At 43.0% G+C, this 16,100-nt stretch overlaps 1 protein-coding gene across 1 annotated transcript in view; it reads right to left on the reverse strand.

The window, feature by feature from the left end:
* plppr4b (phospholipid phosphatase related 4b) overlaps positions 1-15,433 on the reverse strand; it is a 40,896-nt gene extending 25,463 nt beyond the window's left edge. Inside the window, exon 1 of the mRNA XM_074622033.1 lies at positions 14,322-15,433. Within this exon, the coding sequence (XP_074478134.1) occupies positions 14,322-14,393 (72 nt within the window). The 5' untranslated portion in view covers positions 14,394-15,433. The remainder of the gene's footprint in view (positions 1-14,321) is intronic.
* Positions 15,434-16,100: the final 667 nt, after the last annotated feature.

A 16,100-nucleotide genomic window follows, 5' to 3' on the forward strand; every position in this document is an offset into this window, starting at 1 on the left:
GCAGCGATAAACACTCTTATAGCATCAGATACTACTTTGGCACAGTGTGAATCTGCAGTGGGAGGCTGTCTGAACGCTGTGGGGGAACGGACTCTCCGTCCAGTCCACTTTTGTTTTGCTCCTCTGATCGACACATTCGGGTGATGCCGTTGTAATTAAATGTTTCAAGTGTCCTCATATAAACCCGACTTCAGTTGAACAGTGTCGGCGTGCAGTTTGACACAAATCGTAGTCAGTTTAGCTTGACTATCATGAGCTACTCGGCGCTACAGCGCTGCTAACATTCCTGGTGCGCTGTCAAAACTTTCTGGGTAAAACTCACGCTTCAGAGTTTCTGTTCCGCGCGTGCGAGTAGTAGACAAACAGCTGTTTGGGTAACAGCGAACCGAAAGGATGTCGCGGACCGAACCGAATGTCCTGAACCGAACGGTTCGGGTCAAATACACGAACTGTTCCACCCCTTATATATAAATATACTGTGTATATATATATATATATATATATATATATATATATATATATATATTCCCAACCTGAGAGTATTCAGAGAGCTCTTACATAGCGGCATTAAAAGTTCTAACGAGGAGCATATGGAGTATGAGAGGATGTGGTTGATCCTATAGGTAGGTATGATGCTGTCTTTGTGCCAATAACAAAACATCTCAGGTTGAGGTTCCCGTTTTTGATTCTTATTATTTTTAGCTCTGGCCATTAATTTGATCAGTTTCGATAACACTGTAGTCACCACAGTCTGGACCGCACATCAGGGCTGTTGAGCCCATGATGAATATGACTGATGGGACAAAGTTGGATCTGGTTCGTTCCAGTCCGGGTCAATTTGTGTTGACAGTCAGTAGATAAAATCATAAAGTGTGTGATACATAAATATTAGGGCCGTCAATCGATTAAAATATTTAATCCTGATTAATCGCATTATTTTCCATAGTTAATCACGATTAATCACACATTTTTTTAATCTGTTCAAAATGTACCTTAAAGGGAGATTTGTCAAGTATTTAATACTCTTATCAACATGGGAGTGGACAAATGTGCTGCTTCATGCAAATGTATGTATATATTTATTATTGTAAATCAATTAACAACACAACAATGACAAATATTGTCCAGAAACCCTCACAGGTACTGCATTTAGCATAAAACAATATGCTCCAATCATAACATGGCAAACTGCAGCCCAACAGGCAACAACAGCTGTCAGTGTGTCAGTGTGCTGACTTGGCTATGTTCTATCAGTATAGGCTGTACTGAATGTCATTTATTTTTTACATTTAAAGCTTCTATTGAGTTTTTCCAATGAAGCTTTGAATGTCTGTCCTCATATTTTATGACGTCATATTTTTGTGTGTGTTGTTTTGTGTTATTGTGGTTATATTATATGTAATTTATGGTGCTGTTAGATCGCCGCAAAACCGCTCCTTTAATACAGGTATGTGTCTCCCTTTTGTCTTTTTTGACACCTGTGCAAATGTTGTTTTTGAAAGGCTAAATGCCAAACAAATATGGATTGAAGCAGAATATTCCGTTGGATAAAAACATTTTGGAAATGATTATATCTTTTTAATATACGTCTTGTCAGTGTGCTGACTTGACTATGGACTTGCCCCAAACTGCATGTGATTATCATAAAGAGGGCATGTCTGTAAATGGGAGACTCGTGGGTACCCATAGAACCCATTTACATTCACATATCTGGAGGTCAGAGGTCAAGGGACCTCTTTAAGAAAAAGGACATGACAGTTTTTCCTCACCAAAATTTAACGTAAATTTGGAGCGTTATTTAACCTCCTTCACGACAAGCTAGTATGACATGGTTGGTACCGATGGATTCATCAGGTTTTATAGTTTCATATGATAACAGAATCTTCACTCTAGCTTTAAAACTGAGCCACTACAACCTAAAAATCACAAGTTGCATTAATGCGTTAAAGAAATTAGTGGCATTAAAACTAATTTGTGTTAACATATTATTATCACGTTACCCACTTTACTCCCAGTTCGGCTGTACAGTCCTACACACCGTGCCATTGTTCTGATGGTCCATTATTCCAAAACCCCAATATTCGGCAGCCTCTTATCACGCAAACCAACTCCTATTGTTTCAAAGGCCCATTGCTCCGACAGTTGCACATGGATAATTGTTATGCTGAATGATGTTATCGATTTTTATTCCTACTGGTGAGGGAATGACCAAGCACTCTGCCTCTTATTCCTCGTTGCCTTCGTTGGTTGGATTGGTCAGGTTTAGGCATGAGGAGTGAGATTAGTTAGGTTTAGGGTGAGCATATCAGGGTGTAAGCCAACCAGAGCCAGAGTAGGGCGGGTCATGCCTTCGCCAAGAAGGTCCAATGACGTCAATATCTTCCTCTGATTCCTGCGGCCATTTTGTGTTTTGCTTAAGCTGCATAAAGTTCTCCTCCTCACCCTGAAAACTGCTGCCTGGAGGGATAAGCTGCTTTGTGAATTTAGGTTCTAACATTTAATCTAAGAAATCAAATCAAAGAAAGTGGAACTGGGAAGCTTTGTGAATATGGCCTTTAAATGTATTTCTACAAATAAAAATAGAACTCTGCAGAGCACATTCCCTGATGAAGAACAAAATACTTCAATGCATCATTTTACAATTAGACCTAATTTTGACACATTTTTAGGTCCCGAATGCATTAAGCCCTAAAGGTATCAGTGGTGTATTTAAATAAAAAAAACTGATAATTTGATACATCAACTACTTTCAATGAACTAAATTGATAATGTATTTATAATCGATCTAAATCACCAGAACAGAAACAAGCTGTTGTTGTTGAGAAATGTCACAGATAACACCACATGGTGTTTAAAGTCAGAAGGTTTCAGCTGGTTACTGGTGATAAGTTTTGTGTATTTTATCTGGACAAAGTCACATACTAAAGAATCTGTTGCAGGATGATCTATTAATCTATAGGTAAGAAAACCTTACAGTGCAGTGTAGGAAGATTGATTAAGTTGTACACTGATAAAGGGTTTAAGGGTTTAAATAATCCACAGATAATAAAAAAATGTCCCTCATTCATCTACCTTGGTGATGGTAGTCTACTTCCAATGACGGTGTGCTTTTAGGAATCAATCTCATCCATTCCAGACTGGTCTGATGCACTATTAACATGACCTTTAACCCTCATTAACATACAAGGACTACAGACTAAAGGATAAACTACTGTAAGAAACAACCATCATAGCAAAATGTTAACTCATTTCTTCTCAAAACACTTTGAGTTATGTAATTCATGACATAATATACATATTGGGATTTTTTAAAAAGCATTAATTAAAGGGACTGTTTGTAACTTCTTACACGTAGAAATCATTGCGGGTCGGTGTCCCATGCGCTCTCGCGTGTGGCTACGCTGTTCAGACTCAGACTCCAACACAAACTACACGGAAGCACCAAAACCTCTTGGTTGTATCTAGTGAAGCCCGTCTGTTAAACAGTGTTGGCCGCGGTCGGAGGACGCGGGGGAGACCGTAGCTTTGGTCTCCAGGACCGGAGTCTCTGCTGTACTCTGCTCCTCTGCCTGCTTGCCTTCACTTACACACCGCGCTCATTCTCACTCTTTCGCTCCGCTCTCATGTGCATGCGCGCACACTCCACACTGCAGAAGAGTTAGTTTAGCTCTGAGAATATCTAGTGAATGTACAGTGGACATTTGTGCAAAAATAAATGCTGCAGCTCCTCCAGACCAACAGAGGTTTCCAGTGTCTGGTGAAGTGACGGGGCTCCGCAGAGAGAAACGTTATCGTCTCTTTTCGCCTCACAGATTTGAGCGATGCTCGTTCATGTCTATGTAGAGCGAGCACAAGCGCGAGCAACAGGACGCTGACTTTCGTTGACTTAACGGCCACAGGTGTCGCTGTTAACAAGACATTTCTGACTCTACAAACAGTCCCTTTAATACAAACAACAATGATATGAAGTCATTAGGAACAAATTGACTGAAAGTCATGAAAAATTGGAGGATTAAGTTAATCCAACCAACTGGGGTCCCCGCAGGTGCTTTATTCTATCATTCCAACTGTCAATGTGTAAAACGGAAACTAAACTGTTGATCCCATGTAGCTTGGTCATGATTATATACATTGCTTAGCATCATGTGTGAACCTGGAAGAACATCCAGTGTTGCATGAGGGCAAAATAACAATCATTTCACAGCTGATGCTTGTTGGGCTCCATGCAAACAGCTGCTAGTGTAGAACATGTGAATTCTGAATACTTTGGTACCCAGAAAACCTGTAAAGTTACATCTGTAACCTGCACCCAGAACAGAAATACTGAAGCAAAGAGAGATCTAACAATTCAAGATGCAATGATACATTGGATTTGTATTGCTTCTGTAAAGATGCTCATAAAATGTAGTCAGCTATGTACAGGATCTTGCAGTGATGAATAAATGCATGAAGCTACATGCATGCAGAAAGCATTCTGCTTGCGTGTTCCATGTTGAAACCAGCTCATGCAGCCCCCCCTCTCTCAGGTCTGTTTTCTTGGCTCACCGTCAGCCTCCCTCACCTCTCGTCCAGCATCTCAGCTCGTGGAGATGAGAAATATAGGTCAGTGGTGTCAGCACAGATGAGGCTGCTGTAGGAGGAACACTGTACTCTCCTTACTTCAAAGTAGATTTCCGCAGGATAATTTATGTCACATCCTGTTATTTTTTTTAAAGCGTAGCGTGATCTGCTGAGGCCAATAGCAGCTAATCGTATTTGATACGCTTCAACGTCTCTACACATGCTTATGATTCCTTTCCTTTGACTTAAAGGGGACGTATCAGCCTCATTTCCAGGTCCATATTTGTATTTTGGGGTTTCTACTAGAACAATGTTGCATGATTTAATGTTCAAAAAACACATTATTATTCTCATCCTGTCAGTCTGAATATACCTGTATTCACCCTCTGGCTCCTGTCTCTTTAAGAAGCCCGGTCTGCTCTGATTGGCTGGTAAGAAAAATATGGTGCACCTTTGCAAAGGTAGCTCTCAAGCTGTGGGCAGTATATTCTAATGAGCCTGCATGTGACATAGGAAGGGTGGCTAAATCTGATTGGCTTGTTGAATCACATGTTTTCTGATCTTAGACAGCTCACAAAAAAAACTGACTGGGTCGTCTTATTTCAGTTTGTAGGTTGGTAGTAGGGATGTCCATAATTAACCGTTTAACTAACCGTTAACCGACATTAAGCATTTTAAACGATTAACGCTATCAGTTAAAAGAAATGTTAATAATTAACTCAAAAGCTGAGCGGCTCGTCACTTTAAGGAGAACAGCTGGTCCACCTTAACAGCCCACCTTAAGAGGCGGAGCCGGAGTTGCAGGATACAGGAAGTCGGCTCCGGTCTCTGGCTCGCTTGAGTGGAGGAGTTGTAGTTTCGTAGCATTTATTCACCGACAAATAAACTGTACACACACTGCTACACCTACGTTCACAGCTAGAACAACACCAACAACCTCACACTCACCGCCAACACACACACGGTCTGCTGGTAACTCGCTAAAGTTACGCAGACTATGTGTGCGCCGGCGGCGAGCACGAAGCCTCCGGCAATGCTAGAGCTGCTAACGTAGCACAAATACACACAGCTGACAACCTGCTAAACTAAACTAAATGTGCGGGGGAGACTTTTACTGGGAAAGTGGCTGCATGTCCGCGACACTACACGCAGCATCGTAGCTGCTAAGTTAACGCTCCCGGACGGTGAACTGGAGACTCCCGTCAACCAATATCTGTTGTGCTCCTACAGCTGGTATGAGGCACACATCTTGTTGGTTAACGGTTAATAATCGGTTAACAAGGGTTTGTTATCGGTTAAGATTTTTTTTTCAAAATGAGCATCCCTAGTTGGTAGGAACTCCAGAGTCATGATATGTCCCCTTTAAGTCACTTAATAGTGAAACTAACCAGTGTACAGAAAGCAAGCCACTCACCATCTCATCCGGATTTATGCATGTGTTGTGCAGATAACAGTAAACAATATTAACCTATTAGTAAATATTTCCAACAGAAAATAGGACATCAAGCATAATATGGATAAATTCTTGTCCTAATAGTGGCAGAGCCTACAGAGGATGATGTCAGTTGGTCTCTCTGTCCAACACTTTGGCACAGATGAGATATGGATAGCTACTGGCCAGATTGTAATGGATTTAGTATGAATGTTCATGCTATCTGAAGCCAGATTCATCCAGATTTTGACCTCTTGACCTTACGTCAGGGACTCACTAAAGGTTTCTGCTGGCCGAAGGATCATTCCTGTTTTTGCTGACCTCCTAATCATTCGTGGGGCAAGTTTAATGTTCCAATTATTCATCCATAGAAACAGTGACATGGCATGCCGTCCTAATTTACCAACACTGATTACCAAAACACAAGAATAAATACTAGGGCTGTCAAAGTTAACGTGATAATAACGTGTTAATACTAATTCGTTTCAACGGCACTAATTTATTTAACACGCGTCAACACGACTTGCGGTTTTTATTAACCTCTTAAAAACCCGACGGACAGCTGGAACATAGATTCTGATTACTTTTCTGCCTTGTGCACTTACTTCTTTGGCTGTTTACATTTGTTAAGTGTGCCATACAACACTCCTCTGAGGGTTTTCCCGACAACACAGTGCCTCCACGGGCTCCCGTGTGTTCCTGGTGGGCCCTCGGTGACTATGGAAGAGACGGTGCACTTTGAATAATAGATGTGTAAAAATGGAAAGCAGGCTCCGGTGGGCTTCGGCTGGCAGTTATTTTTGTTGGGTGCCGGGCCAACAGCACCGACAGCGATGGAGTTTTTCTCAGTGAGTCGAGGCGTCTGACTGTTAACCATTCAAGTCTCTCAGTTTCTTTGAAAATGTTCGATTCAGCGTCCCATGCTACGTTACCATTTGTCTCTGATTCGGGTTTCTGCACGGGTTTGTATGAGACAGTTGGTTTATCTGAGAGATAAATTGAAGGGGAGCAAAAAGTACAATAATTCCCTCTGACATGTAGTGGAGTTAAGTACATAAAGTACAGGTACTTAAATACAGTGCTTGAGTAAATGTACTTGGTTACAGTGCACCACTGGCCACGTCAAAAGTGGAAAAGGGCTTCCAATGAAATCTAGAGATGAAAAATATAACAGAAAAACAGCTGGTAGCACCTTTTTTTGCAAAACAAAATGTAAATATATTAGTGAAGCTTCTGATGCACATAAATCAATTCTCACTCCCGATACCGCTGCCTGGTCAGCCCTCGGCATCGGCGCCCGGGGTACCCCTCTTGCGTTACCTTCGGCCGGACCGGGGACGGTGTGTCAATATATACTCGTTACATGCGTACTGTCCTTTCAAAATAACTTCCATTTTCACAGGAAATTAGGTTTAGGCAATGCAACCACTTAGTTAGGGTTAGGAAACGGTCCGTGGTTGACGTTAATTTCACTGACTAGCGATACACAGGACTCACAGGACTGACGATAACAAGTCACGTGACTAGAGACTGACAAAATAAGTCAACGAACAGCGGCCTCCTGGTTGAAAGTCTTTTGTGTTTACTTCTGGCTCCCCATTAGTTGACTCTTTCAGCGAGTGACTGGTTTTACTAACTGGTTGACTGTGTGACTGATAAACTGAATGGCTGATTCGACTGATGTTGACAGGTGAATCTACTGAAGGCTCATAGAGCGAACAGACATTCTGCTCTGTGATTTATCACTCCGCTCTTCCTCCTCTCTGAGTATTCCTTACGCTCTCTTTCTCTGAAAAGCTCCGGCTCCTCTGGGAGAGTTCAGCTCAGCAGAGATGCTCCATTGCCCTACATCTGCTAACAGTCGCTTCCAGCCCGCTCTGTGTCTCATTCTCTTTGTCTCGCCTTCGTTCCCTCTGTTTCCGACTCTCTATCTGAGTCGTGTATTGTTCTATCTCACTATCAGCGTCTTTTCTTTCATCTCTGGCAATGTCCTTCCTCTTTTCCCTCTGTGTGTCTGCCTGCCATGGGGTCATCTGATATTTTTGAAGCCCGACATGATACAGAGATATTTTCTGGATCGCAAAAGCCGGAGCACATGTTGCAGTTTTAACAGCACGATTTGATTCTGGAGAACTTTTAATAAGTTCAACCAGGTCAGACACATACAGGACCGATCACCACACTATGAAGGGACTTCATAGGATGCAGCGGCGTGGGCAGACATAATAATAATGTTTTTAGGGTGGTCTTGCTGTTGCATATTGTTGTTGCTACTAAACAGGCCCGGTTCTACGAGGATGTAAAAGCATGCATTGCACCCTCAGTTTAGTATTTTGCAGCCTCAGTTGAAATCTGAATGATAAATGCAGAGCGCACAGCGGTAAGTCTCGCGCATGTACTGAGTGGGCGTCTCCATGCGCACCTTCTATTTCGGTTCATGTATGTGCTGCAGCATAGCGTGCATACGGGGCTGTGTGAAGGTATAGATCAACAGGTGAGGTGATTATTAAATACCGTCTCAGCTGGTCACATGTTACAGTTAAACATGATGACGACAGCTGTTGTCCATAGTTAATCTGTCCAAAAGGGAGATTTGCCAAGTATTTAATACCATTAATATCAACATGGAGTGGACAAATATGCTGCTTTATGCAAATGTATGTATATATTTAATATTGGAAATCAATTAAAGGGACTGTTTGTAACTTCTTACACGTATAAATCATTGCTGGTCGGTGTCCCATGCGCGCTCGCGTGTGGCTACGCTGTTCAGACTCAGACTCCAACACAAACTACACGGAAGCACCAAAACCTCTTGGTTGTATCAAGTGAAGCCCGTCTATTAAACAGTGTTGGCCGCGGTCGGAGGACGCGGGGGAGACCGTAGCTTTGGTCTCCTGGACCGGAGTCTCTGCTGTACTCTGCTCCTCTGCCTGCCTTCACTCACACACCGCGCTCGTTCTCGCTCTTGCGCTCCACTCTCACGTGCATGCGCGCACACTCCACACTGCAGAAGAGTTAGTTTAGCTCTGAGAATATCTAGGGAGTGTACAGTGGACGTTTGTGCAGAAATAACTGCTGCAGCTCCTCCAGACCAACAGAGGTTTCCCGTGTCTTGTGAAGTGACGGGGCTCCGCAGAGAGAAACGTTATCGTCTCCGACCAAAACTCCGGTGTCTCCCCTGTTCCCTCCGGCCGCGGTCGGGAGGTTGAGGCAGGAAAAGCCAACACTAGGATCAGCATTGATTCATGGAGAGACCTTCGTCTGGTCAGCTAACATTACTGCCAAGCAGCTGAAGTATAGAGTGATATTGTGGTTTTAGCTGACGTGTGTCGCCTCACTGTTTTGAGCGATGCTCGTTCACGTCTATGTAGAACGAGCAACAGGACGCTGACTTTCGTTGACTTAACGGCCACAGGTGTCGCTGTTAACAAGACATTTCTGATTCTTACATAGAGTCCCTCTAAGTTTGGAGCGTTATTTAACCTCCTGCACAACAAGCCAACAACCGATGGACTCATCAGGTTTTCTAGTTTCATATGATACCAGTATCTTCATTCTATCTTTAAAACTGAACTGCTACAACCTCCAAAATATCTATTGTGTTAATGCGTTAAAGAAATCAGTGGCGTTAAAACTAATTTGTGTTAACACGTTATTACCGTATAACCTCGACAGCCCTAATTATAATAATAATATACAAATAAAAATAATGAACACATTTCAAACTAAAAAGAAGCTGCTACCTGTATGTTCTCCATTGCTCTTTGCTAATAATGAAGGAGTGAGGTGAGTTAAAATATTTGAATTAGAGATTTTTTTTGTGCCTTTTCTTGCTTGGTTTGACACAACGTGATGTGTGATGCACATCACTGATCTAAGGAAGTCCATCTTCTGCCCCGATAACCTTTACACATCATGCAGGTCATAAAGAAACCCAAGCTATATGGTTTGTCGAGTTCAACATGTAGTCCCGGCAGGGCAGTGATCACCTGATGTTGTGTATCAGACAGTCCTCAGGTAACAGAAGCCAGCGTTAACCTTTATCTGGGCTAATGGCCGTGTCCCTCCCTACTACTCTACATGTGATCTCATCTTTTGTTTCCCCCGCTTTAGATAACAGTAGTTCTGCCCTCCTCATGCTTCCATTTGTTCCACTTTGGAGGAAAAGCAGCCCGAGGCTTCACAGCAGAGCCTCAGTGCACTTCATCACTCAGTCCCAACTAAAGTAGAGCAGCCAGCCTGGTACAGGGATCTGCAGCTGCTCCTCAACGCCACAATCTAACAAAACCAACTCATAACTGATGAACAGTAAAGGGAATACTTACATTAGTTCACTTCAAACTAAACTAAAATAACACTTGAAAAATTTGGCTAGTTAATATCACATTACATCCTGAATGAGACAGTTTCTTACATGACCAAGATAGATAGAAGGATAACAATAAGAATGATAACAACAATAACAATAATAAACATATTGAACTGGCCACTTTGGCTTGTAGAACAAGCTGTAAACACAAGTGACATACATCAGGGCTGTACCCGTCCTGAATCAGAATCGGATTTGGCTGTTCAATACGAAGATTCAACCATTCTTTCTGTTTTTTATTTCTTTCAACTCGGCGGTCAGGGAAGGGGATCCCCTCTCCCCGGAGCTGGCTGGCCCTCGTCAGGCGCATTTTTCCTCCACGGTGGTGCACTGCAACCGGATAGGTCGACTTGGAAAGGCCCGGGATGAAGATGGCTTTACAGCACCACCTCACCTTGCCGTTTTCCAGGACCGTGGACTTATGGTACATGTCCACAGGTGAGTTTTTGGATGCTTGATGGGCCGCCACTAGACACAAGGCACCTGATTGGAAGAACGCTTTCCCTCATAGCCTGGCTGCTGCTCCCAGCTATGAAACCGGAACCAACACGGCGGCTCGTTTGGAAACTTTCTTATATCACGAAAATGGTTCATCGAAATGTGTTTCTGAAAACATTTGATGCGAGGAATAAGCCACGCAGCTGCTGGATTTGTCTTTATTTTGGATCGACAATGCTCAGTTGGACGCCCCTGATGCATAAAGTAGCCTAGACTAGGGATGCACCGATACCACTTTTTTTCAGACCGAGTACAAGTACTTAAATTTGGGTACTCGCCGATACCAAGTACCGATAAGAGTACTTCTCTGTGCCAAAAGACCCTCGTTAACAGCCAGCTGGAGGGTGTGAACGACGCACGGCAGGCTGGGGAGTCCCGTATACAAGGCGGTGCGCCGCGAACGGCTCTAGGTCGGCTTGGAAAGGCTCGGGGCGAAGGTGGCTCGCAGCCGCAGCTTTACAGCGCTCCCTGCCCGGACCTCGCCGCACCGTGGATAAAGGGATCCCGGTGCGACTGTCGACCGGGGCGGACTGTCCTCAGTGCGCCCCAACCGCGTTGTGCCACGGCCCAATAAAAAGGCGCCAGGGGTCGCGGGGCTATGTCAACAACCCACCGGACCCGTCAGAGGGTGCAAGCAAAACCCTGTGGCGGAATGAAAGTGAGGGCCGGTGCGCACCGGCTGAGGTGGGATCCCGGCCCAGCGGGGTTGGGCGCACTACCGGCCCTGGAGCATGAGGACCCGAAAGATGGCGACAAGGGGTTAACGTCACGCTGCTGTTAAGTGGTATCGGTGCCGTTTTGCGAGTACAAGTACGAATACATGTGCACAGTATCGGACACGATACTGTTATCGGTGCATCCCTAGCCATGAGTCCTGATTGCGGAGGGAAATCTCCATCATGATTGGCACGCTCTGATCTCCTCTCCACATCTATTGTGGGACATGTGCAGTCATGGCTGACAGGAGAGCAGGATGGGATTGAGCTGAACGGGCCACCACCTCAACTCTCTGCATACCAGCACACACACACAGACACACACACACACACACACTCAGGGGATGAGCCTGAGTGGGCCTAATGATATGCACAAGCGCTGTAGTTCACTGAGTAGAATTAACTTTCAGCATTGGCCTAGTTTAAATGCTTACTGCTGTTTGTAAAAATAGAGGGCAAGAAATCCTCCAGTGAGCTGAAGCGAGGCCCGCATTTCTTCTTCAGGCACATTATCTGTGTAGTGAGAGTGCATTGAAATGTAAATGAAAGGTTCCAGAAAACAAAAGCAAATCGAGGGAACCCCCCAACATATCCAAGTCACCGCTGCGAGAGCAATCCATGGAAATGATGCAGTCATCCCAACAGCATCCATCATACAGTATTAGAGGCAACTCTATAATACATGATGCCAGTGTGATGGGAGAGCCACGGGCCAGCGGTGAACTAGAGCGTGCATAAAGAGCACAGCGGGGTAACGAGTGACGGTCACCACAAGCTGCATGCAATCTGTACTTAAATGTTTGAAATCATCACCGCATTTGGATTATTTTCCGATGAACCTTCCAACCTGATACATTATATAAAATGTCATCATTGTGGTTGACTGGTCCCTTATTTAAAGACACAGTCCCCTCATCCACATTCATCATGACTGCACTATCCTGCCACCACACACTCATACTTAAAGGGGAAATATACAGTACATGCTCATTTCCTTGATTGACCTATGTATAACGATTTTCTTTATGATTTTGAAAGAGATTTTCTGAATGCCAGATTTGATATATTTGCTTCATTTGAGTCTATGTGGAGGTAGAAGGAAGTTACCGCTTTTATTGTTGTAATCTGAGTAACGTGATGTTATATCCGTTCCGTATCCGTCAACTAAAACAAACCTCAGAAGGTATAAAACGTTGGAGGGTCGTCGTGGATATGACCTGCACCCTCACATGTTAAATCCAGCGTGGTAAACACTACACATCCAGTAAAGGATGGAAACACTTTGGGTTTCACACATTGACAGGAAAAGCAGAGCTAGACATCACGGCTAAAGCTGCATGCTAACTCTGTCACGGACAGGAAACGTTATCGTATCGTGGTAACGCGGTGGTCGAGCCGACCGTCGCTCTCATCTCCGTGGTCAAATGGGCCGACGCTACAACTGTAGAACACCCAGATACTGACATTTATGTTAAACGCATTCAAATGGCCCCGATGGAGCTGACCATGGATGGATAAAGAGAACAGAGCTGATGGGAGAGCTAGAGACCACCTTGGAGAAATTAGAGGAAGTAGATATGTGGGACTACGTCCGCTTTCCAAAATAAGGTGTTAACAAAGGGAACTGTGTATATGAAATACATCTATGGAAATAAGATTGATTGGATTATATTCACCATTACAATATGATTTTTTCCACACTGAACAAATACCACAGTTCAAGTTTTATTCAAAGCCAAACAAATCTAGTTTCCATGGAAACAAAAGTCAGCAGGTGAGCACATGGAGGACAGGTTGGGCCGCCCACATAGGTGACCCGACTAGATCAAGCAAAACAAGGTAAAGATCACCTTTTCTCCTCAAGTATTTATTGTATGTCCTTATTATACAGCTTAGTGATTGCATATTTTGAACTTAAAAAAACCTTAATATTACTGTTGAATTCATGTATATTAGACGCTAAGAGTCAAAGCTAACTTAATCTCATTCCCGCAACATGTCCAGCAGTAAGGATATTAGAATTGTAATATCTGTCATAAAACACAACATATTGTATTCTTTGTGTATGAAGACAGACATCTGTGGTTGCTGTCTACATTTTTCAGGGTGCAGAGAAAATCATGAAATCCCCTGTCTATTTTTAGAAAATGTTTTTTGCTTGATGAAAATTGAAATGCCATAAAAAAATATTATACATTTTTTTTAAAAAGCAAAATGTAAAAATGGAACATTATTGTAAATGTTGCGTTAAGGACATTTAGAATAAGAACTAGTGATGAAAACCAGAAACATGTTACAGATTAAAATCTTTACCACTATATATATATATGTGTGTGTAGCTGTTTATATTTCTTACATACTCTGATGGTTAAAGGAGTTAATTTGGGAGAGTCAAATGTGACCTTAGTTGCAGAAACACCCGTCTATAATAATAATGATGCAACATATTATTATGAATACAGAAAGCAGCTAATCTCCCATGACTTCACATGAGTACAGGTGGCTCCTTTGGACAGGTAGATGAAGGATGTGATGGATCACACAGTGGAGGAAGAATCACCTCTCTGTGCTGAATATGAACATTATTCTGTGTGACCTACATATTAAACCAGTATCAGCTGCTCGTCATAGGAAGCCCGTCTCCACACGGCTAACGGATCTGTGGTGACTACCTCCTCCTCCTCCTCCTCCTCACGGTGCTTGTCTGACGGGCTCTGGATGAGAAGCATGCAGCTCAACCCACCTCCACAAAATAGAAGCAGGGCAGCAGGCTGACGCTGTCTTTGGTCGGGATCCCCTTCTCTCTCGCAGACATGGCCGGGCCTCCAAATATCCAAACAGATCCAAGATGTGGTGACGAGGTGGTGGAAGAATGGCTGAGGTCTCCGGGCGTCCTGCCGGGATCAGGAGCGCTCCATGCCGCCGTGTGGAGCAGGATGCTCGGGGGACAACAGCCGGCCAGGATCCAGCACCAGACTCCCGGTACGGTGAGACCGGCACGGCCCTTTATCTGTGCTGGTGAGAAGCCCGCGGCTCGGCTGTGTGCATGTCCTCCGATGAGCTGTCAGGTAGAGAACCAGAGAGGAGAGGAGAGAGAGGAGAGGAGAGAGAGGAGAGGGATGCGCAGGCGCACTGAGGAGGAAGGTAGCTGACAGCATGGATGTGACTGCTGACGCTGACAAGAGATGATCCGACTCACTGACTGAATCAGAATCAGAGTCGTGTTTATTGCCAGGTGTAAGAGGTATACACTAGGAATTTGCTTTGGTTTTGTTGGTGCAAGTCAAACAGTATAATAACAAAGGAATAGATAAAAACGTTAGAATAAAATAAGAATTAAATAAAATGAATTTCTACCAATATACAATATACAAAATAAGCTATAAACAAAAAATAAACATGATATAAACAGATAGTGCAAATATTGCCGGTGTGCAAACAATCAGGTATCAGAGGGAGAGACTGACAGCAAACATGTCAGTTTACACATTTAAATTGCTCCCATGTTCTCATGGCTCTGCTCTGTCTCGACTGTAGCATCAGTGTTATTACGGGATGCTGGGTCCCCCCTCTGCGTCCTGCTCACATCCAGCAGTGAGACCAGCAGCGCCACCGTGCACACAAACAGGACAGTTTAGTCATTCACGCACAAGAGAAACACATTTTTCCATGACCACACTACTCGTGATCAATGTCAGTTTACAGTTTGATTATTTTTTGTTTTGCATTATTCCAGATACATTTTAAAAATACATTAAAAAAAACTATGTATCCTGGGTCAGTGTGTCTTTTTGGTCATTAGATTTTCTTTTCACAAACGGATATTAAAAATAAAAAAATGAGTGGGTTATTTGATTTTTGTTTTAGAATACAAAAATAATATTGAAATAAAAGACTTTTTTTTTATCGGGGTCAAACGGGATGAACTAAACTTAAAAAAACGGGTTGATTTTAATTTTCTATTTCTAAAAACAAAAAATAAAATCACTAGAAGACAGAAACGAAAAATGAAAATCAACCCGTTTTTTTTAAGTGCAGTTCATCCCTTTTTGACCCCGATAAAGAAAAACGTCTTGCATTTCAAGGGTCTGGGTATCATCGGATAATCCGTTTTTCCTTTGGAATTCAGAAAGGAAAAAAAGTTTTTTTATTTTTTCGTTTCTGAATCAAAAAATGAAAAATGAACCCAAACCGGGCCGTTTGTTTGTTTTTGCGAATTCCTTTTCTCATTATTCGTTTTGAATTGAAGAACGGAAGTCACGTGGGTTTTTCGTTTTTTCTTTTTAAACCACAAACGAAAAATGGAATCACGTGGTGCTCTGTTTGTTTTTTGTTTCCAAACGAAAAACGAAAAAAAACAAATTAAAAAAACGATCCGATTTAGTTTCTTCAAGTTTCTTTCTGTCATTTTCTCTTTTCAATCGAAGTGCGGAAAACAGCAGTCACGTGACCAGGAAGTGAAGGCAAACATGTCAAAATAAGTGCCAAGAAGATAGTTTGGTCATTCTATAAAAGTGTAACA

This window comes from Sebastes fasciatus, chromosome 21 (genome assembly GCF_043250625.1).
Source record: "Sebastes fasciatus isolate fSebFas1 chromosome 21, fSebFas1.pri, whole genome shotgun sequence".
Classification (NCBI taxonomy): domain Eukaryota; kingdom Metazoa; phylum Chordata; class Actinopteri; order Perciformes; family Sebastidae; genus Sebastes; species Sebastes fasciatus.